The sequence below is a fragment of the Triplophysa rosa genome, linkage group LG13, assembly GCF_024868665.1.
Source record: "Triplophysa rosa linkage group LG13, Trosa_1v2, whole genome shotgun sequence".
Classification (NCBI taxonomy): domain Eukaryota; kingdom Metazoa; phylum Chordata; class Actinopteri; order Cypriniformes; family Nemacheilidae; genus Triplophysa; species Triplophysa rosa.
This window is the reverse complement of record NC_079902.1, coordinates 24,121,408-24,147,190: the sequence shown is the minus strand read 5'-3', so window position 1 is coordinate 24,147,190 and position 25,783 is coordinate 24,121,408. Positions and strand designations below refer to the sequence as shown.

The window sequence follows — 25,783 nt, the reverse complement described above, 5'->3', positions numbered from 1 at the left end:
ACATCACATCACCCTTACGAAAATTAATAACTACTGTAACCTTAAGTTTTTCTTTATTAAACCATAGTAACCTCACAACAGTTACCATGATATTTGTAGTAAAACTATGGTAATAAAAATGTCAATAAACTACCAAAAACCCATTGTTACTACTATATTAATCCGTGGCAGAGATGTTTTATCACAACATGAACACAAACAGCTGCTGACGGATGAAACGACAGCGATCATCAGAACGCTGTGTGTGTTGTTTTTTGTGTGTTTCTCACTCTGCTCGTCCTCTTGTTGTTGTTGTTGTTGTTGTTGTATGCTGTTAAATCGCCGCCGCAGATTCACAAACTCACTGAAATCCGCCATGACACCGACGTCACGCCAAAGGGGCGGAGACTCGGATGAGACGTCAACTCAAGCGCCCCGCCTTCAAACTATACAGTTATATTTAACGAGAGTTGTCTTTTTTATTTACCGCTTTATTTTCCTAATTACTTAACCTTGTTCATGTTGTGCACTTTTGGTTATTGATTAAAAGCGTGTCATAATGTTTTACAGCTTCAGCACTGATCGCGTCACTTCCAGTTAATGACGTCACAAAACATCTCGTAAAAGCGAGGAGGACGTTCTGAAAGTAAAAATTTGCGTTTATTTATATAGCTTATATCATATGATATATATATAAGTAAATTGTATTTACATAGGCTATTAAAATGTATACATCACTGACAACAAGATCCCTGTAGTATCTGATACATTATTTAATGGATATATTTTTAGATTATATGTTTGTGTATGTTGACCCTGGAGAAACAGGAGTAGATTGGCAGTAATGAGATGTTTGGTCAAATGGAGGTCAGCAGGTCCGTGAGCAGCTGAGCATCACCTGTAAGCGGGTTCAGGAGGTCAGATGTTCAGGTGTGTGGACAGCAGCACAGGTGTGGAATACTGTATCCTGCCAACCACCCCGGTCTCTCTGAACCTGCCCCGGCTTGAGTTACCTGCCAGCTGGAATCAGACTGACCTGAAACAAAACTCATCCACACACACACACAGATGACCAATGACTATATTATTATAAGCATTACATGAAATAGGTGTTTTATTTCATTTAAAGGTCACATTAAGAGAAACAACATTCAGACTTTGAGGATCTTAATCAAATCTTCTCTCAGACGTTATTGGCACAAAAGAGTGAATGAAGTATAAATCTCTATTAGACATCAATCTGAAATGCTTGATTCAGTGTTTGGTCAACAGGTGTATTGTATAGTTAACTGTTGTCTTAAGAAAATGATTTTCTATGTCTGTTTTTGTTTCACTGCTTGTTGTCGTCACTAAACACAATCATACACGTAATGAACATTTACGCATTTGTGGACGTTTATCCAACTGAGGTATGTGAACACCTGTAAATAGACATGTATTGATTTTTGTCAAATCAGTTATTAAGTTACATCGAGTTACATTGTACAGTTTTTTTTTGTTACAGCGGGAGTCAGAATAAGACACTTTTAATGCCACACTTTTCTGTTTTGGCATTGAACACATGATGCTGACCATACGAGAGAAAACAGGGAACCAGTGAAAATCTCAACAGAACTGAACATAACTCAAAACTCATCAATGGCATCAACTCCTCATTCCTAAACCTCAGGAGATCAGTTTCACTGCCGCTTGCATGGGTGAATCTTCGGACTGCCAGAGAACACTTCCGTTATCACTTCCATTATTCAAACATCACATCAAACCTATGGAGATATTAAACGCTTTGATTCTAAACAGAACATGATTGTACCTGCCGTGACTTTACCAGAGTATCGTGTTCAAAAGACCGTCAAGTATCATAATGTGACTCATTCAAACATCCTACAGAAAGAATGTGTGTGATTCTGAGAATCAACCGAGTACATTTGATTCTCACCCAAACAGACAATAACATCATTTCCTGCTGCCGCAGTAAACCTGCGCGCGTCTTCTCCTGTTTCCCAGAGGCCTTTGAGGCAACCAATGAGCACTGAGCAGAACAATAGTGTTCTGTGAGGAGAGAGAGCCGAGCTGCATTTAACACACACACTTTCTTGCTCTCTCACACACGCACACAAAAACACAGACACACTCTCTCTTTCACACACACACAGACACAAAAACACACACTCTCACACACACACACACACGCTTTGGTTGACTATCCCCGTGGGGACAGTCCATAGGCGTAATGTTTTTATACTGTACAAACTGTATATTCTATCCCCTATCCCTAACCCTATCCCTAAACCTAAAGATCATAGAACACTTTTTGCATTTTTAGATTTGTAAAAAATATTGTTCTGTACAATTTATAAGCTTTTGTGCCCATGAGGACCTCAATTTTGGTCCCCACAGTGACACGAGTCCCCATGTGTTGGTGTGTATTCAGGTTTAGGTCCCCACCGGGATATACAAACATGAACACACACACACACACACACACAGACACACTCTCTCTCGTTCACACACACACACTTGCTCTCACATTAACACACACTCACTCTCTCTCACACACACACACACATGCACCAGTACACACACTCACACACCTTCAGTTTTTTGCTGACTGCAGTGTGTCTGGGGTTTGAAGATCAAGTTTCTACATTTCCCACAATCTGGATGATTCAGAAAAACTTCACGTCTTTTCATCACAACAATCACCAGACAGTTTGAAGTACAGCCGTCACGCATACAATCCAATTTGACGATCTTTTAGGTCTACCTTCTTATTTCAGAATGAACTATTCCATTCACAATAAACTTGCTAACAGAAAAAATCATGTAACTGAAGTCGAGAGTTTAACTCCAGCAAACGTGAGCCGCTGGGCTGATATGATTACATTTAAGCACAGGATCAGTGCGGTACGCTGGGATTTATCAGGTCGAGCGCTCCGCAGTGTGTGTGTGTGTGTGTGTGTGTCACACAGGCGGCTCATTCTCCGGGCAGAAACCGGACTGCGGTGAGTCTTGACCCGCGGGTCCAGCGAGCGCTCGCACCTGTATGGAGCCTCTGTGTGTCGGGCCAACTGAACCCTGGCCTGAGAAAAAAACCTCCCACACAAGAGACCGATTCAGTCCTTTCAGCCCCCCCACTACCATCTTAAACAACTGATCTCAGGACAGATGAGCGGTCAGAGGTGAACGCTGGAACACACACACACAGAATAATGCAGTTCTGTTATTCACAGCGTTTATTAAAACACCAGCATTACTTCACAAGTCTAACTTTATCTTTGAGGACTTTAAACTTTGGGTTGTTGTTGATTTTCTTGTTGAACAGAGCGAGAAGTTCCTCCTCCGATCTGTAGTTGGAGCTTCCGGTGAATGAATAGTATTGAGCTAAAACCTGAAAATAAACAACAGACACACAATCGATGATCAATAACAGAATCTCCATCCACCCCAATGACACATGAACACATGAGAATGAATGATAGAGGGCTAGTTACAGTTAGCTGTGCTGAATGGTTAAAAAACTAACCAATCAAATGGCTTTATCCTAATAGAGGTCAAAAGAATGAAACTCATTTTCAAACTAAAAGTCTCCAGTTTAGAATAAAAGCCGATCACTGAAGGAAGTTACATATCTTAAATACCACTAAAGTGAAATGAAACTCACCTTCTTTCTCATTTTTTTGACAGCGAGCCCTTCATCTGGAGCATCTCTCAGAACAGCCTTTATCGTTCCTTTCCAATTAAACTTCCCTAGTACACAATAAACAGACTCAGAACTTCAAACTTACGAGATGGTCAGAGTAAACAGATCCATAAACTCTTTGTGATAACACACTGAAACATAAAGACAAGACAAGGAGAACGTGAGAGTGATGAAGAAACAGGAAAACAACTAAAGTTACGAATGTCACACTGATGACAGAATGATCTTTAATTTTGTGATTTTTTTTTTTATTTGAGTCTTTCAAATTCCCAACAGAAAGAGAAACTAAAGTAGCTTTCATAACTAACAAATTCAAAGGACTAAACTAATAATAACTTCACATAATATATACTGTATACTATGGGTGATATGCAGCAAATGTGAGATCTTGTGTCGACAATCCACGTATACTATATATACACACATCTCAATTAGAGCTGAAGATCTTTGCCCAAACCCGACGGTTTCAGGCTTAATTTCTATCAATCTACACGGGCCGGGCTCACGCGGTAAATGAGCGGTCATGTGATGAGTTCCGATTAGCGCGAGAAAGATGAGAAAATGGATGCTGAGGAGGTGAAACGGAGGCTTGCCTCTGGCGATTAGGTTTTGGTTGCACCAGTCTGAGGTGAGGAAAAGTTTTGACCGTGTGCTTAATGAGAATAATGAGCCAGTGGGATATGTGAGATGTTGCGATGTTACAGAGGACTTCTTTTATTTCTTTGTTCCAACTTCCAAGTGGCCTATAGCCTACGTTAGTCATTAATAAATGATGTTAAAACATGTATAAATGACGCATTCTTGACAAAAGCTGCATTCTTGCATTCTTGACAAAAGTTTTATATATAATATTTGATATATCAGCCAGTAATAGTGTTCATTGAATAAACCGTGTTTTTTAAATTGATATAAATTCATTCACACTGATCAAATGAAGCAACAATTGTCCATCACTACACGAAACACTGTCACGGGGTGTAATGCCACCACTATTACATGAATAAAATACCTTTAGCATTTGATTCAGCCTCCACCTCCTGCTCCACTGGCTCCTCCCCTTCTGTATTCAAACTCTCTGATTGGTCAGAACAGACAGGAATGAAATAATGGTTCTCGTGATATCTAGAGAGAGACAGCAAGATAATCTCAAGACGTTTTTACCATCACACTCCTCTTGATTTCTTTTCTTGTGTTTTTTCTTCCTCTTTTCTTCGGTGTTCTGATGGTTTTCTTCGGTCTGTCGTTTCCTCTTCTTTCTCATCTGTTTCTCAGCACAGGTGTCGTGTCCGTTCTGCTTCAAGGTCTCTTCTGATCTCACTTTAGGATTTGTTTGGTTCTCAGCGGAACACTCACCAAGTGTCTGCTTATTTTGTGTGTTATTTTCCTGCAAAAACATGGCTACGCATCATTATAAACATATTAACAAATATACACGAGTCTAAAATCTTTTGTTTCCATCGAGTTTCATTTAAGACTTAATATTATTATTATAAACCTTCAATAATATTGACTTTCTGTTGCAGGCTTGACAGCTCCACTGATCTCCATCTAATGTCACTGATAATCTGCAGAAACAACAATAAAGAACCTCAAACACTTACGCTGCTGGCAGCCGTTGAAAAGATCTCCCAGACCTGCTCGATTAAAGGCGGGCTGTGGATCTTCAAACAGTTCTTCATCCAGTTCTGCACATGAACAAACATCACGACGATCATAAATCAACTCATAAACCATCACGCTGAATGAAGATCCATCACGGTGGGTTTGAGATCTTCACCTGAAACTTTGCTCTCTTCCTGGGCACGTTCTCATACGAGCTGACCTGATCCAGAACACGATGCAGTTTGGGGTCAACGTCGGGTCGTTTCATGGCCTCCTGGATTCTCTGGAACACAACAGAAGCTTCGAGTTCTCCGGAGAATCTCTCGGGATATTTCTGACAGCTCAGAGTTTATTTACCTGAATCCACTGCTGCTGCTTCACGTCGCCTTTATTCGCCTTCGCCTGGAAATCTTTTCCTCCGTATTTCTGATCTTCACTGATGCATTTGTTGTGGTATCTGTAATCTTCGCCCCTGTGCGCAAACAGCATGGGTCACAATCATCACTACGCAACACACAAACACACAGCAGCATCTACACAACCTTACACTGACCAGAAATCTTTTCCACAGTCGATGCAGGACAAAACCTGACATCCGCAACACTTCAGCACGTGTTTCTCCACTTGAGCCTTCTTCAGTGACTCTCCACAGACATTACATGTGAAGAACACCATCCTGATCGATCGATCTGATCTCTCCAACTGATTTCAGCACCTGGGGTGAGAAACCACACGTCGTGCATTAGACCTTTTAGATTAAATTCAACCTTTCGTATTCGTATTTGTGTTGTATATTGCGTGTGTGAGTGACCCATCAATGCAAACTCCAACTTACCTTGATCACGTGCACAACAGCAGCTCGAGTGACTGATCTCTCCGGTCTGATCTTCACACTCTCTGGTGAATGTTAGCGCAATCTGCTCTGAACATTTATTCGAGTTTAATTCAGATTCAGTTCACTAGATCTCCACGTGAAGTGAAACAGGAATGAGCCACGTGATCCCACGGCCGACCGGTGCGACTGTTTTCATTCCGGACAGAAACACGAAACACCCGTAAAACAATCCGATGAAAGAAACTTTCAAAACTTTTAATTTAGTCCAGTTATGTCAACAAATACATAGTAAAACAGTCTTTACGATGCATACGCCAAACTTGCATACACGTTATTGAATTCTTTAAAATAATAAGCCGATTTGAAAATTAGGACAGATATGCCTAAGGACTCTTAATTTGTAAAGGGAAGTGAGTGACGCCATCTGCTCTGTGCCTGTTCATCCTAACAAAAGGTGAGAACAGTGACAACCGTTCTTTATTCTAAACAAACACTTTTAACGCATAAACATACACGAACATAAGACGAAACGTGAACAGCACGTGACGCGTCTCGGCCAGTGATGTGATCGAGTATATTAGATAAGGAGCGCGCTTCTGCTGGAGCCTCATTTTCTCATGGCTGGTCAAGAACACGCACTTCTGTCGTTATGAGCAGCAGCATCACTATGACTGAGTTAAAGACAGATGCACTGTACAAGTAGTAGTAATAGAAAGATGAAAACTAACAATCTGATCTGCACGACATACTTGACATCTGTCTGGCTCTCTGTGTGAGTGTGTGTTTGTGTGCAGATGGACGGTTTGAGCAGTCACAGTGTGTATGTGCTGCAGCAGCTGCAGGAACAGCGCATTCAGGGTTTACTGTGTGATTGCATGCTGGTGGTGAAGGGCGTCTGCTTTAAAGCACACAAGAACGTGCTGGCTGCCTTTAGCGCATACTTCAGGTAACACACCTAGATATATATAACTAGATGCCGCATTCAAGCGCTCCCCGGTTGCAGTTACAATTTAGCCTAGTTTTGACTTATACGGGCGCTAAGTTACAACTTACGCACTACTAAATATTTTTGAGCCGCACCATTCAACTTAGTTAAAGCGTAACGCTACGTATAAACTAAATATTTACAGAAGCCTCCCGTTAGGAGTAACTGTAGGAATAAAATGGCAGAATCACCGAACTCGCGCCTCCGTGTGTGTACCCATCTGCCTGTGTTGTGCATGTCAAAATAAAATCATCTTTTTTATTTCATTGGCGGTTGGCAGTAAAATGAAATCACGTATAACGTGTCATTTATTGTGATTTTATTATGCTGTATTGTTTTTAATTAGCATTTGTTTATTAATCTTGTTTAATTTGAAATATTTAACACCTGTTATGTTATTCATAATTATGTGGTATTCTATTTAATAAAAACTTATTTTTTTACCGTTATTATGTTATGTAAAATTTGTTTAAATCAAAAACGTTTTGAAATTCACAATATTTCAACACAACTTTACCTCACGCATTCGAAGGCTGCTATTGGACTATTGAAGGTAAACGTCATATTATGCGACTACGCATTACTTTACGGAGAGCTGAAGAACTACTAGCTACGTTCTGCCTTACGACCAAATGCTGCAACCGAATAACGTACTGAGTTAGTTACAAACTAGCTAGCAGTTACTAAGTCTCTAGTGTGGACTTTACGTTCTCATTTAAGAAAGAACTTACGAACGGCTGGTGCAACCCTACCCAGGCACGTACACGTGTCCGCCATATTGGAACGGTCCACGGACGTCACTCACAGTTGACTAGAATGCCCCAACACCGCGCTTCGCAGCCATGGCTGTGAAAACCACGGGGATTTAAATTCCCGAAAAATGGGATAACCTCTAAGATATAATGTTTGAGTTTACGCAACAATAAATATGTTTTCATAATCTTGCTTGATTTTGAGTGTTTAACAGACAAGTGTTGTGCCGAGAAATGCACCCCTGCCAGATTATGCGCCCTCCCTCCCCACAATGGTTAGGGTGAGGATTAGGTGTTAGGAGAGGGATTAGGATTAGGTGTGGGGAGGGGTTAGAATTAGCCAATCGGACAGCGTGTTATTGAAGGAGGTGCATAATCTGGCAGGGGTGCATTTCTCGGCACAACACCGGCTCGCACCGTTCCAATATGGCGGTGTTGGCGGACGACCTACCTATAGCGGCCCATAGAAACAGGTGCTAATGCGGCATCTAGTTGTTTATATCTATGGTAACGCACACTACAGCCATCTGATGTAAAACACAGTTGTGTGTTGTGTGACGTTCAGTGTTGAATGATCTTTCATCAGATCTCTGTTCCAGAACTCTCCAGCACACAAGAACGATGTTTTTCATCTGAGCATTCAAGATGTGGGCGGCATCGGTCAGATTCTGGATTACATGTACACTTCACACCTGGAGATCAACCAAGACAATGTTCACACACTGATGGAGATCGCACACATCCTGCAGGTCACACACACACAACACACATTATTTTGGCGCTAAAACACCCATGTTTCATTTTTACACGTTACAACTTTAAAAGTCCCTTAAAGAGGGATAGTTCTCGTGTGGTTGTGAACCTGTATTTGACTCTTTCTTCAGTGGAACTGAAAAGAAGATATTGTGAGAAATGTCTCGCTGGTTTTGTGTTCATACAATGGAAGTCAATGGGGTTCAGTGTTGTTTGATTAACGACATTCTTCAAAATATCTTCTTTTGTGTTCTGCACAAGAAAGAAACCCATACAGGTTTGACACGACATGAGCTTCTCATGAGACTTGCTCTATGATTCAGTCAGATCTATGACATCATGAGTGGTTTGTGTTTGTGCAGGTGTCTAACATCCTAAACACGTGTCACGCGTTTCTGAAGCCTTGTGTGACAGCGTCGGACGCGTCCTTCTCTCTGCCTGCTGATGTCTCTTACGACCAGGACTGTGTGTTGAGAAACTCTCTGTCCTCAGAAGCAGATCTCAACAAACATCTGCTCATCCCCGCCGACGACCCATACAAACGCGCAGAGCCCGCGCCGGCCCCGAGCAACACCTTGCTAGAGCCAGACGCCGCGTCCCAGCCAAACCGACAGCCGCCGCACGGCTACAAGCTCAGAAACTTCTACACTAAACAGTATTTCAAACAGAGCGCTAACCAGAACGCCGGGTCGTTTGGAGGAGCAGACGAGCAGTTTAACACGAGCACTGCTAACCAATCACTGCCTCAGAACCAAACACACACCTCCAGTCTCGTGACGGACTCCGCTCACCCGCCCGAGGCCCCTCCCACCGCTCGTATTCTACGCCCTAAAAAGACCGTGTACCTGAAGAAGTTTAACTACCTGCGCTCTCACGTCAGCGTGGATGAGGTGGAGCACTGTGAGGATGCTGATGCTCGATGTGACCAGCAGGAGGCGCCGCCGATCCAGCCCGCAGAGGTGACCTCTGACCCTGCTGACCCCACTGAGATCGTGACCTCTGACCCAGCAGAGGTGTCCGAGTTAAAGACGACACCTGCAGGAGAGACACGTGACCCTGACACTGAGAGGTCAGAGGTCAACAGTAACAAATACTGCTGTGAGGTGTGTGGAAAGACCTTTAAACATCCCAGCAACCTTGAGCTGCACACACGCTCGCACACAGGTAACAAAACCACACACACACACGGTGTTGATATCTTCCCACGCTGATGTGTTCCTGTTGTGTGTGTTTGACAGGAGAGAAGCCGTTTCAGTGTAACGTGTGCGGTAAAAGATTTTCACAGGTAAATCTGGTGTGATGTTTGTTGCTCGACACAGTGAACACAAGAGGGATAAATATTTGTGTGTGTGTGTGTGTGTGTGTGTGTGTGTGTGTGTGTGTGTGTGTAGGCAGGAAACCTTCAGACACATTTACGACGTCACACAGGAGAGAAACCCTACATCTGTGAGCTCTGTGGAAAAAGGTATGTGTGTTACTGCAGAGAAAAGTTGTGACACACAGCTGAACAAATCTCAAGTGAACTTCTGCTGTTTGTTGTGTTGTTGAGTTTTGCGGCGGCAGGTGATGTTCAGCGTCACATTCTGATTCATTCAGGAGCTCGACCGCACCTGTGTGACTTCTGTGGACGAGGTGAGAAATCAACCATCACACATGACACGCATGAGATAGACATGATTTAAACAGGTGTGTGTGTGTGTGTGTGTCAGGCTTCAGTAACTTCAGTAATCTAAAGGAACACAAGAAAACTCATAGCACAGAGAACGAATTCACCTGCGATCAGTGTGGAAAATCGTTCAACATGCAGCGGAAACTCTTTAAACACAAAGTGAGACACACTGGAGACAAACCGTACAGCTGCCAGACCTGCGGTGAGAGACACACACTCTTAAAATGACATTTTCTAGCTGTTAAATGTCCTGTTTTAATCATTTAAGATGTGTTTAGTACTAACAGTGTGTGTGTGTGTAGGGAAGTGTTTTGCTGGGTCAGGTGATCTACAGCGTCACGTGCGCTCACACACAGGTGAACGGCCGTATGTATGCGACACTTGCGGGAAAGGTTTCACACGCAGCGCAGTTCTGCGCAGACACCGCAGCACCCACTGCACGCCTGCAGATGCTGAGCAGACGCTCTGTGCAGACGCGTTACGACGCCCCCTGCAGACACCTGACGCGCAGTGCGGGACCGCCGGAGGACTCTGCAGCAGCGGTGCGATGTGGGGGCGGGCCATGAAAACTCTGCAGAGTGACACGGAAATGGACCAATGAGAGTCAACCATTTACTGTGACGTGATTGCGTGTTGCGCGATGTCTCTCAGGGATTTCTGTTCTGTTTGTGGGTTTTGAATGAAATGTTTATTTAAACAGTAGATTGTGTGCATCTCAGTTTTTGTATGATGAGACTTGTACTGTAAAACAGCTAATGTGCTGCCAGTACATTATCCATTCATTTTACGGACATTTACATAATTATAGAACGCAATTCAATGCAGTGCAAAATTCAAAATACAGGTAAAACAGCTGTAAAAAAATTCTATACGTAAAATTTCGTCAGACTAATACAGTACATTGTGCCCTGTTTTTACGGACTTTTTTTTACAGTGATGAGTTCATGATCAGATCCGTGGTATTTATCTGACAAACACACAACCTCATTCACACTCTTCTGAAGCCGTAAGACAGCACACACACGTTAAACAATTATAACACAACTCTCTAAGATCTTAAGACACTTGAATGTAAATGAATGATCATAGCACACTTCATCTGGCTTAAGTCTATTTGACGTCTGCAATACATACAGTAGTTTGCCCGTCTGAAATACGTCCGCTAAAGATCTGGAAAACATCTGCTAAACATCTTAAAAAGAGCAGGTTTACATCCATTCTAGATCTTTTTTTATTTAGCCAGGAAAATCCCATTGAGACTTTACACTCTCTTCTTCCAGGGAGATGTCTATATGACGTCTGACAGCAGACGTTTCCGAGACGTATTGCAGATGAGCAAACTATGTTATGCAGATGTCTATTGAGCCAGATGTGCTATCAATGTGTGATGTCAATGTACAGTAGTAGACCAGTTGAAAACCTAACTTCGGTTATATTCTTCTGGTCTTTTTTCTCATTCTTCATTTCATTTTTTTGTGTCATTCACATTGACAGAATTTATAAATGATAGGTTATTCCAGTCGTAAACCACTCAAGACTGTAAGTTGCTGTGATATAAACAGTGGTTAAAATCACTGTAACGTCAGAGTAAGTGTTTTTATGAAACACCAGCAGTATGACGTTAGATAAGAAGCCTTCATTGGCATTGCATCGAAAGATAACATTCTAACAATCACGCCATTGATGTTAATCAGAAAAAATGTAGTCACACTCAAACACAAAATGACTTCACTGATAAATGTTTATTGAATATTTTACTTTACATGCTCCACATTTACATTAGACTGATCTCATCATGTGCTGTAGACTCTCTATCCTCCACTAGAGGGAGCTGCACTCATTCATGCGCGCGCGCGTACACACACAGTTGTGTGTGGTTTGATCGAGTCCTTCAGCCATCATACCAGTCCTTCAGCCATCATACCAGTCCAGAAACAGCAGTGAGAACGAACACATGACCAGAAAGAACAGAATCCACACGCGGAAGCCGGCGTTGTTCTTTATAGCCTGAACACACACACACAGAGAATGCAATTTAAAGGTCATATTATGATCAAATACTTGTAAGCACAGTGTTCGGGTGTATGTTCTTGCCTCTCTTATATCTTCATTTCCCTCCTTCACATTTTCTGTGGCACCAACAACCAGCTGATGAATGCTGTCGATCTCAGTATCCTACAACACACGCAGAGCTCAGTGAGAGTGAGTGAGTGATTAGTGTGATGTGTGTCTTGTGTTGTGTGATGTGATGTTGTGATCTCTGACCTGCTGAAGGACTTTTTCAGTGAAGATCTCCTGCAGACGAGAGATTTCCACAACCTTCCCCTCAATGTGCCTGGAACACACACACGCACAGTTTAAAACCTATCTTGACACCTATCTTGTTTATGATTGGTCTTTCTGATGGATTAGCCAACTGTGATTGGTTTGTGTTAATGAATATATGATGGGTCAACTGATGTCTAAAAATCTGTAATGTAAAACACACACTGTGTGTGTTTGTGTGTCTTACCTGACTTCGTCTAAGAGACTGTTCATTTCACCAACCAGCCGCTGATTCTCCTGCTCAAACTAACACACACACACACATTTTAAAGACGTCTTTTGATTTTATACCAGGCTAACGATATTTTCTATGGATTAAACCCTCACAAACACATCATTAGACTGAAAGACAAACATGATTATGAGTGTTTGTATTGAGTGAGAAGCAAAACCAACTCACTAGATGGTTGTCATGATATTTCACAGTGACAGAGAGGACATTTGACCTTCACCACTCACACTACACCTGTACACAAACACACACACAGAGTGAAGATCCTGTACCATCTGTATTTCCTCTGGTGAAAGGTCGTCCTCCACTCTGCTGTCCTCCCACAGGTCAACATTACTGTCTGACACCAATTTATCTGCAACACACACACACACGTCAGGCACGTGTGTACGCGCGTGTGTGTGTGTGTGTGTGTGTGCGTGTCTAACCGTTGTTGTCCTCCACATCAGTCTGTGGTTTGTCTTTACAGGCTGTCTCAGGTTCTAATCTGGACCTGTAAACACATCAAACCCCACAAAAAAAAAACATTGTAAAGTTTTTAAAAATCACACTATACATTGGAGCAGTTACTGTACGCTATCAACATATTATACTTGCCGGTTCAATTTAACTATGAAATGAATAGTTGTGTCCTAAATGTTGATTGGTCAGTGGTGTTGGTTTATTGATGAGAAATATGATGTGAGACACTAATACCGTCTATAGACCGTTTCATCTGAAGCGCGTGCCGGGACACAAGTCTTAACTGTGTTTGGCTAGTGTCTAATAATAAATGTTTATATTTCATTTAATGTATCTTAATATAAATGTATATTATTATTTTATTGTATAATAAATGTATTAAATAAACAATTTGTTGAATTTTGGTGTATCTAGCGGTTGAGTTTGGTATCGCAGTCTAAATTCAGAATATTGGAGAGACGAGTTTAGCCAAGTAACGCTTCTTCTCGGTTTCTCTATCCTGTTATCAGAAATCATCTACAGGTGCTCGATTGTTTGTGAATGTGTACCGGAAGTTAAGGGCGGCCCACGAACACGCGCAGTAACACCGTGTCTACACCGGACGCGGTCCGTAAACGTGTCCGTAACGTTTGTTTATGTTGTCACTTTGAAACTGTCTATATGTCAGAGAGTGTTTCAAAATCATGACATCTAAGGATTTATAATCATATATTACATACAGTCACAGCTGAGGGGTTGTGTGTAATGTTGTGCTGAACAACATCTTTCAGACAGACTATACAAACACACACACACACACCTACTGTACTGTACTTACAGTCTCTTTTTGTCCACGACTCTCTTCACGCGTACTGCTCTCTGTTCAGAATACAGTTTACACACTCCTGCACACACACACACACACATTTACATTTGTTCATTTAGCAGAATTCAGTATACACACACAGACTGAATATGTGTACAGTAAACTCTCTTTATCAACATTCAGTCACACGGATTCAGTGTGAATGATGAAATCTGATCACAACACACACCTTAATATCAAATAAAAACCATTAAACGTTTTGATTGTGTAGCTTCACAGAAAAGTCAATGAAACTACATGAGACGTTTGTGTAGTTGAGACTCCTCCTCCTCTACTACTGACACTAGATATATATATATACTGTATATATAAGCAACGTCCGTTTACAGAAGTCGGGCCATGTTTGCATCGCCTCTGGGCAGTTATTTACGCAAGTCCTCAGTCCTATCTACTTGAACGGGGGAAGGCAGATATTTCTCAGATCTCTGGCTAAATTCACAATTAAACAGCATATTTCTGATCAATAATTAACCCCGACATGAACCGTCTCATAACTTTGGTTTGCTCAGCTTAAATTGTGCTAAAAATGGCTTTTTCGATGTCGCCGTATGTACTGCGCACAAGCTGGCAAGCGCCTAACGAGAGCACCGCCCCAGAGAATCGTGGTCAGTCTTTACTGATTGACGATTGGCTCATTTCACTGCAAGGCGGGACTTCCTTCGCCATTTATTGTAACGGCAGTGGCGCATCTTGTTAATATCAATATCTTTAATACAAGTCATGTGTTCATTGAATGAATGATTTAACGTGTTTAAATGTTAAAACTGTGATCAGATCACCTGGAGTGAATGCTAATATCAGGTGTGTGTGTGTGTGCATGCGTTCACCTTTAAGATAAACCTCTATGAGATCCAAAACAGCTGCACGATGATCCTTCACCTGTGCTGAGACCACCTGTCTGTCTGCTAGAAAACCAACACACACACAGTTCAGAGAGTTCTCAAAAAGAGTGTGTTTACATGAAGTATCTGATCGGTGTGTGTGTGTGTGTGTGTGTGAGAGAGAGAGCGAGCGAGCGAGCGTGTGAGAGTGTGTGTGTGTGTGTCATACTCTCAGATCGCAGTTGGCCGATGGCGTCTGCGCAGGTTCTCATGAAGATTTGAGCATCCTGATCGATTTGATCTCTCTCACTGTCTGTCATGTGGGACACATCTGGGGACATGAAACTGTCGATACACAAACACACACTCAGTTGTGCACCAACATACCTTCAGCAAACTGTTCATTCAGAAGTTATTACAGTCTACAGTTTGGCATAAGAAACGTGCAAGTTCACCACTGACCTGCCTGCGTTGACATAATCCTTCCTGTGCTGGAGCAGAAAATCCTTCAGCTTTGAGATGTTAGAAATCTACAGCAGAAATATCACACAAATCAACTCGCAACTGAAGAAATAACAAACACAACTCGACTCAACCTAACACACTGTTTTAGGACTGCTGCGTGTAACATTACATTCATGAAAATTCAACACAATCTCTTCAGTGTGTGTAGTCTGTGTTGTTTCATTTCAACCTCCTTAATAGTGAGCTACACAAACACACACACACACACACACACACACACACACACACACACACACACACACACACACACACACACTGGTGTGAGAGTGACAGATGCAGTGAATTATTTTGCTAATGTTACTCAACTGTTTCTGGTCCTTTAATAACACCAATTATATAATTGCTGCAGTTGTAGAATTTGACCCGAACAGAATCACTCGTGACTCACAATCATGACTTCAAAACACACACAGAGGCAGTTTAATTGTAACAGACACAATAACACCGTCAGACGAGGTCAAAGGTCAAATGCTGTTTCACACACTCATTCCCTTCAAATCCAACATTATAAAAATGCTGTCCTTCAACATCCCACAAACAAACACATACAGTGAACCGTACTGTACTATAATTAGGGTTGGGAATTGTTTGAATTTTATCGATTTTGATTCTTATCGATTCCCAGTTTTGATTCCACAGTTGAAGTAAAACGTTTATTTATCAACCTGTATGGTCATTTAGCCTGCTTATTGACTTGTTTGCAAAAAAAGATATATATCTATGATCACCATTTGTGTATATACAGTACATATACTGTAGAACCATGTTTTTTCTGATTTATTAGAATTTGTATTATTATAGTTGAACTACATCATGGTTAAACTGTTGTAACTATAATGAAATTCTGGTTAAATTGTGGTTCCTGTGCTTTTAAATGCAAATACTATAGTTACAGTATGCTTACTATAGTGAGAATATTGTTAATTTTCATAAGGGCTTTCATGGAGACATCAGCAGACGCAACGCGTGTACTTTTCTGAAAATATGCGCACAGGGAATTGATAAGAGATTATTTAATCACAAGTATCCGATTCCAATTCCTTTAGTTTACGATCCGATTCCTAGCCTTTTGATTCCCATTCCAAATTGGAATTGATTTCCAATCCCCAAACCTAACTATAATTGATTTATCTCTTATTTTCAGGCTTTGATTTCACTTTATTTAAATGAACTAATCTGAAATAGCTATAATAAAATAAACTGCTACATTAAATCACTGTTTAGTGTTTAGTATATGAAATCAATCTGAATCATCTAGAATTGACTAATGTGAATCTCTAACTGAACCAACACATGAATCAAACACTGATTCCCCACATGTGATCGATCGCTCTATCATCATCTGTCTATCAACTGAGAATCAAGTCAAGATTTGACTGACAGATCAGATCAGTGCCGACAGCAGAGGGCAGCAGTGAGCCGGACATGAGAGATGCGCGCGCGTGTTTCCCACAGTGGTCCTGGAGGCCTGCGTGAGGTCACAGGGATCAATTGCTGTGGTAATTTAAGACCCTAAAGAGCAATTAATACCCAAACAATGAACCCAGCACCAGTGTGTGTGTGTGTGTGTGTGAGAGAGGGGCTCAAGGAGACAGTCTGCCTGGCTGCATTTAATCTCATCATCAGAGACCTTCAGTTTACCTCACACGCACACGCACGCACAAGCGGTAAAGTCACGCGTCTGTTCTCCGTTGCCATAGTAACTCGATAGTAATCATCGGTTATAGGGTTTGGGTCAGTTTTGGGGTTTTGTCGCCGGTTTAGTTTCTGAGGAGAGAAGCGGTTACCGCTGACAAGCGCTTAATGCAGCTGAACGATTAAAGGTGAATGTTGTATTTCACGTGAACACCAGCTGACAAACTTCTGAGAGAAACCGTCCGACAGACGCACAGAAGAACGAATCGCTCCCGGTCACAATCACTGTAAACTATGGGATTCCTTTTGTGCCAATAAAAATGAACGCAAACTTTTAAAAAACGAACAAAAATATACAATGAGAAAGAAAAAAAACACTTTGATAATGAAAACAATAAACTCAATTGCAAGAATGTGACATTATTTTCAAATAAACTGCTGTTTTTCTTAACAATTTTCTAAGTTTCGTTTTTGCAAATAATAGTTTTGAATTCGCTGCTAGATTTTTCATTTGCACTTTCCGAGTTTTCGTTTACGCTTCTCAATTTTTCGTTCGCCTTTCTGGCACAAATCTCACGTGTGGGCGGGACTTATGGCCACTTTACTCTCATTGGTTAGTGAGATTTGGATTGACAGCTCCCTGACCAGGAAGTCGATACTGAAGACAGTGCAGCGGATTAGAGAGCAATCTGTTTGCGGTTTTCTGTATTGTATTGTTTTAGTGTTTGTACTTAAATTACTTTCTTATTTTGTTAGTATATTAGCAGGGTTGCCAACTTTCACGCACTTAAAAGTGGGACACGCTTCCAGGCTCTATCACGCCGTAACAACAAGCCAACGTCGAGTAAAGACAGGATAGATAACGTTAGCCATATTCACATGCAACTTTACGTGGTTTAGAGGCCGTCAAGACAGCAGTCTATAATTTATAATTACAATGATACCAGGAAAACGAAATGCCTAGTGAGTTTTGAGGAGATATACAATAAAGTGTTATGCTTCAAGTTCATATCTCTAATTTATAGATTATAATCGTGGTGGCATTTTATGTATTGTTTCTATCTTTAAATGTTTGTTTATAGTTTAAGAAGTCTCTATTCAGCTTTTCTTTAACCTGTTTTATGTAGGTGTGTAAACATAATGAAATTGTTGTTTGCTAGAGGCAGACTAAATGAATAAAACATTCTAAAGGCCTCTAATTGTGTCACCTTATGAATTTGTTTTGTTGTAGCGTTTAAAAAACATAAATGTCATTTGAATGTATTGGTAGTGTTTTATGAGGTGTACTTTCTGTGAATGTAAAGAAAGGGGTATAATACTGTACATTCACCATGAGTTTAAAAAGAATGATACAGTACTTGACTTATAAGTGGACTTAATTCTTTAAAAGGAGACTGTATGCAAGAGCGACATAGTCATCCTCCTCCTCAGCTGGACACAAGTCACCAACTTCAAATACCAATTACTAATATACTAACTAAATAAGAAAGTAGTTTTAAGTACAAACAATAAAGATAACAGCATGCAGATCGTTCTCTAAGATTCGTTGCACTGTACTGTCTTCAGTATCGACTTCCTTGTCAGGGAGCTATCAATCAAAAACTCACTAGCCAATCAGCGTAAAGCGGCCATAAGTCCTGCCTACACGTGAGCTTTGTGCCAGAAAGGCGAACGAAAAATTGAGAAGTGTAAACGAAAACTCGGAAAGCGCAAACGAAAAATCTAGCAGCGAATTCAAAACTATTATTTGCAAAAACGAAACTTAGAAAATTGTTAAGAAAAATAGCAGTTTATTTGAAAGTCATGTCACATTCTTCCAATTGAGTTTATTGTTTTCATTATCAAAGTGTTTTTTTTTCTTTCTCATTGTATATTTTTGTTCGTTTTTTAAAAGTTTGCGTTCATTTTTATTGGCACAAAAGGAATCCCATAGTAAACCTGTTTACAATTCACTTGTTGTTGTTTAAAGGATTTACCCTGAAAGGTCAAAGAGTTTGTGCTACATTTGCGAAGCTGATTAAAGTGATTTGCTGTTTACGAAAGATCCGTTGGGTAAATCCAGCACGTGCTGATTGAAGCGATCACCGCCACAAACGCGGCGTGGAAACGCGTCTCCAACATCAGCATTGCGTGAAAAGTTAAAAGCGTCACCGAACATCAGGTAGTAATTTCACCTGAACGTCTCGTCACCGCAGACTGAAGCAAATCAAATTTAGCAGTTTGTTCTCCAGAACTAAATAAACTCACATGGAGATTACATCACATGGACGTTTATACACAGACAGAAGCTTCTGCAGCGCAGATAGAATCTCGACAAACACTTCTGACTCTCTGTGATCCACACAACGAAATTCATTCTTGACTGGACGTTATTTTTCATCTTATGTTCAAATAAGAAGTTAACACGGCTGCAAAACGTCCAAATTAGCCAAACATTCAGCAAATCCTTGTTGTGCTTCTGAAACTTCGTATCTCCAGATTTTGTGGTTTTTATTTTTGCCATAAATCATTATTATTTGTTAGTTATGTTTGTCACTGGGTTTTGCAACCATTATAAAGTATTTAAAAGTGCTTTTCAACTTTGACAACACAGTATTTAATCATTTAAAAAGCAAAAAAAATCGGCAGTTTTGCACATCTAAAGTTTTAGAAGGACAGTGACGAAATGTGCACATCACAATGGTTTGAATAAAGTTGTCAGACTAGTTTTAATGAACTGCAACAGAATAACATAACGGTTTACTTTCAGAAATCTCAATGATGTTTTCTTTTCTCAGAAACAATAAAACATGAATTTAGGTTATATCGTTTTCAATGTGGTTTAGATTTATTTTACAAACGTAACGCATTACGGTATCACATCATTTTCATCAGTACCATCCAGTCCTAGAAGTTAGTGATGTCATGGGCTGAAATTCCCCTATAAGAAGAATACAATTTATTTTGGTCTGAATTCAGAGATCTTTCCAAGAATATGTTCCATCCGTCAGGCTTCTTAAAGGGTATTGTGAGAAAACTGTGCTGGTTTGGACCTGTAAAACCAGTAAAGTTTCACAATTCTACACAATAAAAGTGTGAATTGTCACACGCTGTGAGGTTTATTATTAGACAATGGAAATTCATCATGATGATCAAAACCAATCTAAAGTAGCCTAATGATTGATATATTTCCCATTCAGAGCATCACCCAGGTCGGGGCTTTTTTTGTCCGAACTGAAGTCTGCACTTTCACACAGAGAGTTTAACTGGTTGTTTACCCTTCACAAACATCAGAGAGTCACAACGCTCAGTACGAGGTAAAAGAATCTGATGTGACCGACTCCGTTTCCATTAGTCCATCAAATTCTCCAGCGCTCTCTCTCGCCCGGAGCAGAAAACATCCAGACGCATTTGACATTGTTTATTTTCCCTCATGCTTTTCTATCTGTCTTGTGAAGGCTGGCGGGGAGGAGAGAACATCTGCTGGGCATTAGGAGCTCTCTGCGCTGGTACTAGAGAACTAATTTAATATAGACTTTGTTTTGATCTTGCACCTCTAATCACAGCCTCCAGTGGATCCACTTTCGGAGAGAAACTCAATGAAAATGTTATTGCAGCATGTTTACAGAATCGAAACAAGGGCTGCTGAGACCGGACTTCACATCACATTCACTGCAACACAGCACTGTCCACAAACAAAAATAACAAATATTCTACTATTCAAGAGCCAGGGTGTGTGTGTGTGTGTGTGTGTGTGTGTGTCACAAGTTCTGAACTCAAAGGTTGCAAAATCTGTGCACAACCACAATATATCAATCAAGAATTAAACATGACACAATGTCATTTAGTGTGTCGTAACACAATTATTGTGTGCTGAAAATCCAATCACATTTGCCATCCAAATCCAGAAACGTAAACACTCAGATGCACATTAGCACATCATGCGAGCGCAAAAGAAGGCTTCAAATGATCTTCAACCGCCTCAAACAAATACTTATACTCAAGCATAAAAATGTTTTGCTGCTCAGTGAGCGCACAGCTCTTAAGTTTTATGTTCGATTACAGTTTCATATGAAGTTAATGACACAAAGAGAAGAGCTCCTGGTTTAACCGAATGTATAAATAACATCACAAAAGTTGAGTGATGTTGCATAATAATTTCAAATAAATATAAGACGACATCTACTGAAACATGCTTGTATAGTCTCATACCATTTCTGAAATGCTTTTCTTCTTTCTATAGCACATTTACTACAACAGCTGTTGCCCAAAAGTGCTTTACAGTCACTAAAAGACAAAAAAGAAGCATTTAAAAAACAAAGATAAACAGCAATATTCAGGGCTGTACGTTAACTTTTTTTGCACATAGCACTGAAGCTACAGAGGTTTACAGTAAGTTTTGTAGCAGGCCAAACAGTTATGCCACCAACGTCCGTTATGTTAGAAAAAACATACACATAAAAATATTTAACGGATGAAGGACAATTATGTTACAGCTGGGTAAATTAGGGCCATATCATTTAATTTTTCTCAAGTTCTTTTTTCCATTTTAATTTTTCTGAGTTCTGTGTTTCCAATTCTTTTACTATACAATAAAAAACATTATTTGTTATTATATTATTTACAATGGTAAACTGCTGTAAAATTCCTCCTTTTGCAGATACAATTGAGTTTTTGATATGTGTGTGTGTATATATATATATATGTGTGTGTGTGTGTGTGTGTGTGTGTGTGTGTGTATATATATATATATATATGTATATAATATTACTTTAGTAAATATAAATATACTCTAGTGTTTATAGTTTATACGTGTAATGCTAGAATACTACAATTTATTTTAGTAAATATTATACAATACAGCGTTTTTAATCTGGATGTTCAAGTTTACCAGACTTTTATTTTGATGGGTGGATGCAAAGAGTGTGTGGTTGACATTATCTTTTCTCTAACAGTGAAATAGTGTCCTCATACAGAGAAGCAGACAAATGCACGAGCGTCAAACTCGTGTAGTAATGCGTTAAACTGTGCAGCTCATTCACATTCACACAAAACCAGCAGATGACATTTAAAATATATTTATTTGATTTTTTCGTAGCATGTGTGACATATATATCGCACTGTACAGCCCTGGCAATAAAAAACAAAAAACAAAACATACACGGACAAGGTAGAGATCAAACACCCCATCATGAGGATGTCCAAAATTATTTAAAAGATTTTTAACATGAGCTTAAAATTAAATCACCGTTTGAACTGTAAACAAACAGGTTTCTAAGATCAAGCAGGCTTCATCTCTATAAGAAATCTCACTGTATGATCAATATTCTGAAAACAATCACTTCAAAAACATAAGATCATTTTAAAAGAGAACAACTCAGAAATAACTCATGAGGTCTGGCCGCAGGACTCTCACTTTGAGTGTGTCCAAATTCATGCAAAAATCTCCGATTCTGAACTGAATTGTGCGTAAACAGCCTGTCTTACATCTAACACAGCGAAATACAGATACAAAAACGCATTCCGATGTCTAGAATCAGCAAAAAAACAAGCTTTTGTCTGACAGTAGACAGAAATGGACCTTGGGCCGCCTCACTTCTGACACGACACTGATGAGTCGAGCAGGCAAATAAATAAGAATAAGAATCAATCTGAGGAAAGACGATGAAGAATAAGATACTCTCAAAGTGTGCGGCACGAATACAGCTGTGGAAACACACAAGACAAAGCATCTGAATCATGTTCATATACAAATGTTGACATTGACTCTTTCCGCTGCCACAGATATTGTGCTCATTTTGCTTGAAGAGGCGAGTGTCGTGAAATTAAAGACTAATCTGACATGATCTAAAAGAGGTCATGCACCAGATGAGAAGTTTAGCTCACTGGTATCACACACACCGAACACAGCGCATACATGAGTTCAAGTTTAAAGATGTGCCAGAACCAAAACCTATCATCACTTATACAGAACTTGCGATATATTATTATTACTCATTTTTACCAATCCCACTATAGCTGTTTATTATGAGGAATTGTTGCATGAGCTTATGTGGAACGCAGAAATCTAAATCAAAAGACTTCTATAATATTGATCGGTGTGGCTCTTCTCCATCATCACACACAGTGTCAGTCTCAGCTGCCATATTCAACCCCAAAACATGTTACAGTACATGCATTATTACTGGTGTGATAGTTCATGAGCTGACGTGTGTGGGATTTGAACCTAGAAGCTTTCAGTTAACAGCAGCACAGATGTTAAACCACGAATAAACACAAACTGATTCCATGATTCAGTTAAAACAAACTTCATCTGTCAAAATCCGTCATTCTCTCTCTCCGTTTCCTTAAATCTGCTGCTATTAAAAACAAAAAAGCATCAAATGACACCCTTAACAATTACAACAAGTTTGTTCTATATTTATATAAACATCTTCCTAAATCCTTCGCAACACAATGAATTCCTACTGTGAAACATCACACAATGATTCACTTCAACACAAACATATAACGTTACACGCGGTTTAACGTTTAATGTAATTGTGCGAAAAATCTTAGTTCGGCAAAAATAAAGTTTTAATTCTTTTAATCAAAACGTGATTTGATGAAACACTCGCAGATTAGCCTTACTGAGGTAACACGTTATACCGATAAAGTGAAAGTGACGTGAACACAGATCGTCTCACCACTTCTTTGGCTTTACAGCTGAACGCGTTTCTCTGTCGCGTGTTTCTCCTCGCGCCGCTCGGTTCGTCTCTCGCGGAGGTGTCGATGAGTCCGAGCGCTTTATTGCGCGTTTTCACCGTTTTTACACTCGCTTTGAATAATAACGTAATATCAGCAGCCATGACTGACTGACTGACACGTCGCCACTCTGACGTCATCCGGCTGCGACGCGCGCGAGTGCAGCCGCGCTCGTTTCCATGGTTACACCAAAGGTTTCACATCAGCTCATGCAGCATTCTCACACGAACATTAACCACGATTTTACTACAGTAACTAGTTTAACTATAGTGTTCGTAGTCAAACCATTAGTAGTAACCACTTATTTACCACAGTTTTACTACATAAACCACAGTTTAACCATGATATTTGTACTAAAATGTTAAGTTTTGGTAGTTTGGCAGTTCATGGTAATTAAAATAAAAATAGATCAATAAAATAAAAAACACAAAGAATTATGATTAAAAACACGTTTATTTTTGTAACGACATTAAAGGGATAGTTCACCTCATAGTAATGGTAGTCAATGAGGTCCAAGAACTGTTTGGTTAATGACAATGGTAGTCAAAAGTGCCCCAGAACTGTATCCTGTCCTACATTCTTCACAATATCTCATCACAGAAAAAATATATATATTTATAAATCAGGCCTAATCTTTTTAAAGTAATGACAGAATTTAAATTTTTGGGTAACCCATCCCTATATTTACACGAGGTTAAGTTTACTATTTTACTTGTAAAATACCAAAAAGTAGCATGGTTTTGGATGTGGTGCAATGGTACAGGCCTAGCCATATTCCTGTGTGCCAAGTGCCATGTAAATAACACGGTAGGCTATGAATATGGTAATTGTGATTTATTTCAAAGTATCATGGTATCATCTCACAGTACAGTATTTATTTTATCTAGATGAGTTTCTAAGACTTAATATCTGTCCTGCATGATGTCAGATATAAAACACACATGAGTTTCATTTAAAATATACAAATATTGCTTCAGATGTCTATATACACACACATATATAATTACATACTACACATACAGTATTATATACAGTGTGTCTTTTGTTAATATGTTGTTTATATATGTTTGAAAATGAGAAATGAGAAAATAAGAGATGCCACATTACTTTAGTCAGTATCGACGTGATTTATGGTTTCACAGTCATGTTTTTTCCAAGAAAATATTTTATATTAATAATCTATATGTTGGCTTTAATGGGAAGCATGGCGGTTATTGTTGAAGGCCGTTAGTGGAAATACATGAAAAGCTTTAAACATGTAGATGTCACCCGAGAGAGAATAAATGTCCTGTTATGTAGAATGTAGTCATTTGTACTTTATGTTTTTTTAGGGATTGAAGTGTGTTTGCTTATTTCCTGTGAGTGCAAAAGAGAACAACGCCCTTCCCAGCATGCATTGCGGCAGAAGAGGAGACTCTTTCATAGCTCGGTTGGGCTTCACGTCAGCGTCATGGAAACACTCGGTGACATTGCCATGGAAACGCTGTATTTCACTGCTATAATTCCAGTGGATGGACTGCATGTGAGATATGAACAAACATGACTGGAAACTCTTAAGTCATGAAATCTGTTCTTCAGAAGAACTTTTGATTGGTCTCTGCTTTTCTTTTATAAACATCTGTATCATTATGACACATTTCACACCTCAGTGATGACATCACAGCTCATTTTGATAAAAATCATTCTTGTTCCAATGCCACATTTAAATAAACAAACAAACTTGCATTGTGTGAACAGCCCCAAAGTTTACTTACGTCTCCAACCAGAAGCTCAGATTATTTACGCTCAATTGAAGACAGAACTACTACAGTGTAACTAGTTACTGTAATTTAATTACTTTTCCCTTGAAAAGGTAAAGTAAGGGATTACTCTTATTTTTTCTGTAATTTAATTACAGTTACTTCGGATGTAATTGAACTA

General features: G+C 39.8%; 4 protein-coding genes across 5 annotated transcripts in view; 1 reads left to right on the top strand and 3 right to left on the bottom strand.

Annotated features, from left to right (window-relative positions):
• tmem128 (transmembrane protein 128) overlaps positions 1-378 on the bottom strand; it is a 6,147-nt gene extending 5,769 nt beyond the window's left edge. Inside the window, exon 1 of the mRNA XM_057349529.1 lies at positions 270-378. Coding sequence (XP_057205512.1) covers positions 270-357 — 88 coding nt within the window. The 5' untranslated portion in view covers positions 358-378. The remainder of the gene's footprint in view (positions 1-269) is intronic.
• A 2,816-nt stretch (positions 379-3,194) lies between these two features.
• On the bottom strand, positions 3,195-6,291 carry lyar (Ly1 antibody reactive homolog (mouse)). Its single transcript, XM_057349397.1, has 9 exons — positions 6,117-6,291; positions 5,835-5,996; positions 5,639-5,753; positions 5,457-5,564; positions 5,281-5,364; positions 4,841-5,063; positions 4,689-4,754; positions 3,641-3,726; positions 3,195-3,367 (listed from the first exon to the last, which is right to left on the bottom strand). The coding sequence occupies exons 2-9, from the start codon at positions 5,954-5,956 to the stop codon at positions 3,230-3,232; spliced, it is 942 nt and encodes a 313-aa protein (XP_057205380.1). The 5' UTR covers positions 5,957-5,996; positions 6,117-6,291; the 3' UTR covers positions 3,195-3,229.
• Positions 6,292-6,481: 190 nt separating this feature from the next.
• zbtb49 (zinc finger and BTB domain containing 49) lies at positions 6,482-11,427 on the top strand. Of its 2 annotated transcripts, none has more exons than XM_057349394.1 (9): positions 6,482-6,570; positions 6,911-7,062; positions 8,440-8,602; positions 8,969-9,770; positions 9,845-9,891; positions 9,998-10,071; positions 10,156-10,238; positions 10,316-10,477; positions 10,578-11,427. In XM_057349394.1, exons 2-9 carry the CDS (start codon positions 6,911-6,913, stop codon positions 10,874-10,876), a joined length of 1,782 nt encoding a protein of 593 aa, XP_057205377.1. In that variant the 5' UTR covers positions 6,482-6,570; the 3' UTR covers positions 10,877-11,427. The 2 variants fall into 2 exon arrangements, with proteins under 2 accessions (XP_057205377.1, XP_057205378.1); XM_057349395.1 differs by having other exon boundaries at positions 6,555-6,570; positions 6,894-7,062.
• Positions 11,428-11,988: 561 nt separating this feature from the next.
• On the bottom strand, positions 11,989-24,003 carry stx18 (syntaxin 18). The gene is made up of 11 exons (XM_057349396.1): positions 23,806-24,003; positions 15,443-15,510; positions 15,210-15,325; positions 14,987-15,064; positions 14,112-14,178; positions 13,261-13,325; positions 13,105-13,187; positions 12,788-12,846; positions 12,541-12,610; positions 12,370-12,450; positions 11,989-12,282 (listed from the first exon to the last, which is right to left on the bottom strand). The coding sequence occupies exons 1-11, from the start codon at positions 24,001-24,003 to the stop codon at positions 12,187-12,189; spliced, it is 981 nt and encodes a 326-aa protein (XP_057205379.1). The 3' UTR covers positions 11,989-12,186.
• Positions 24,004-25,783: the final 1,780 nt, after the last annotated feature.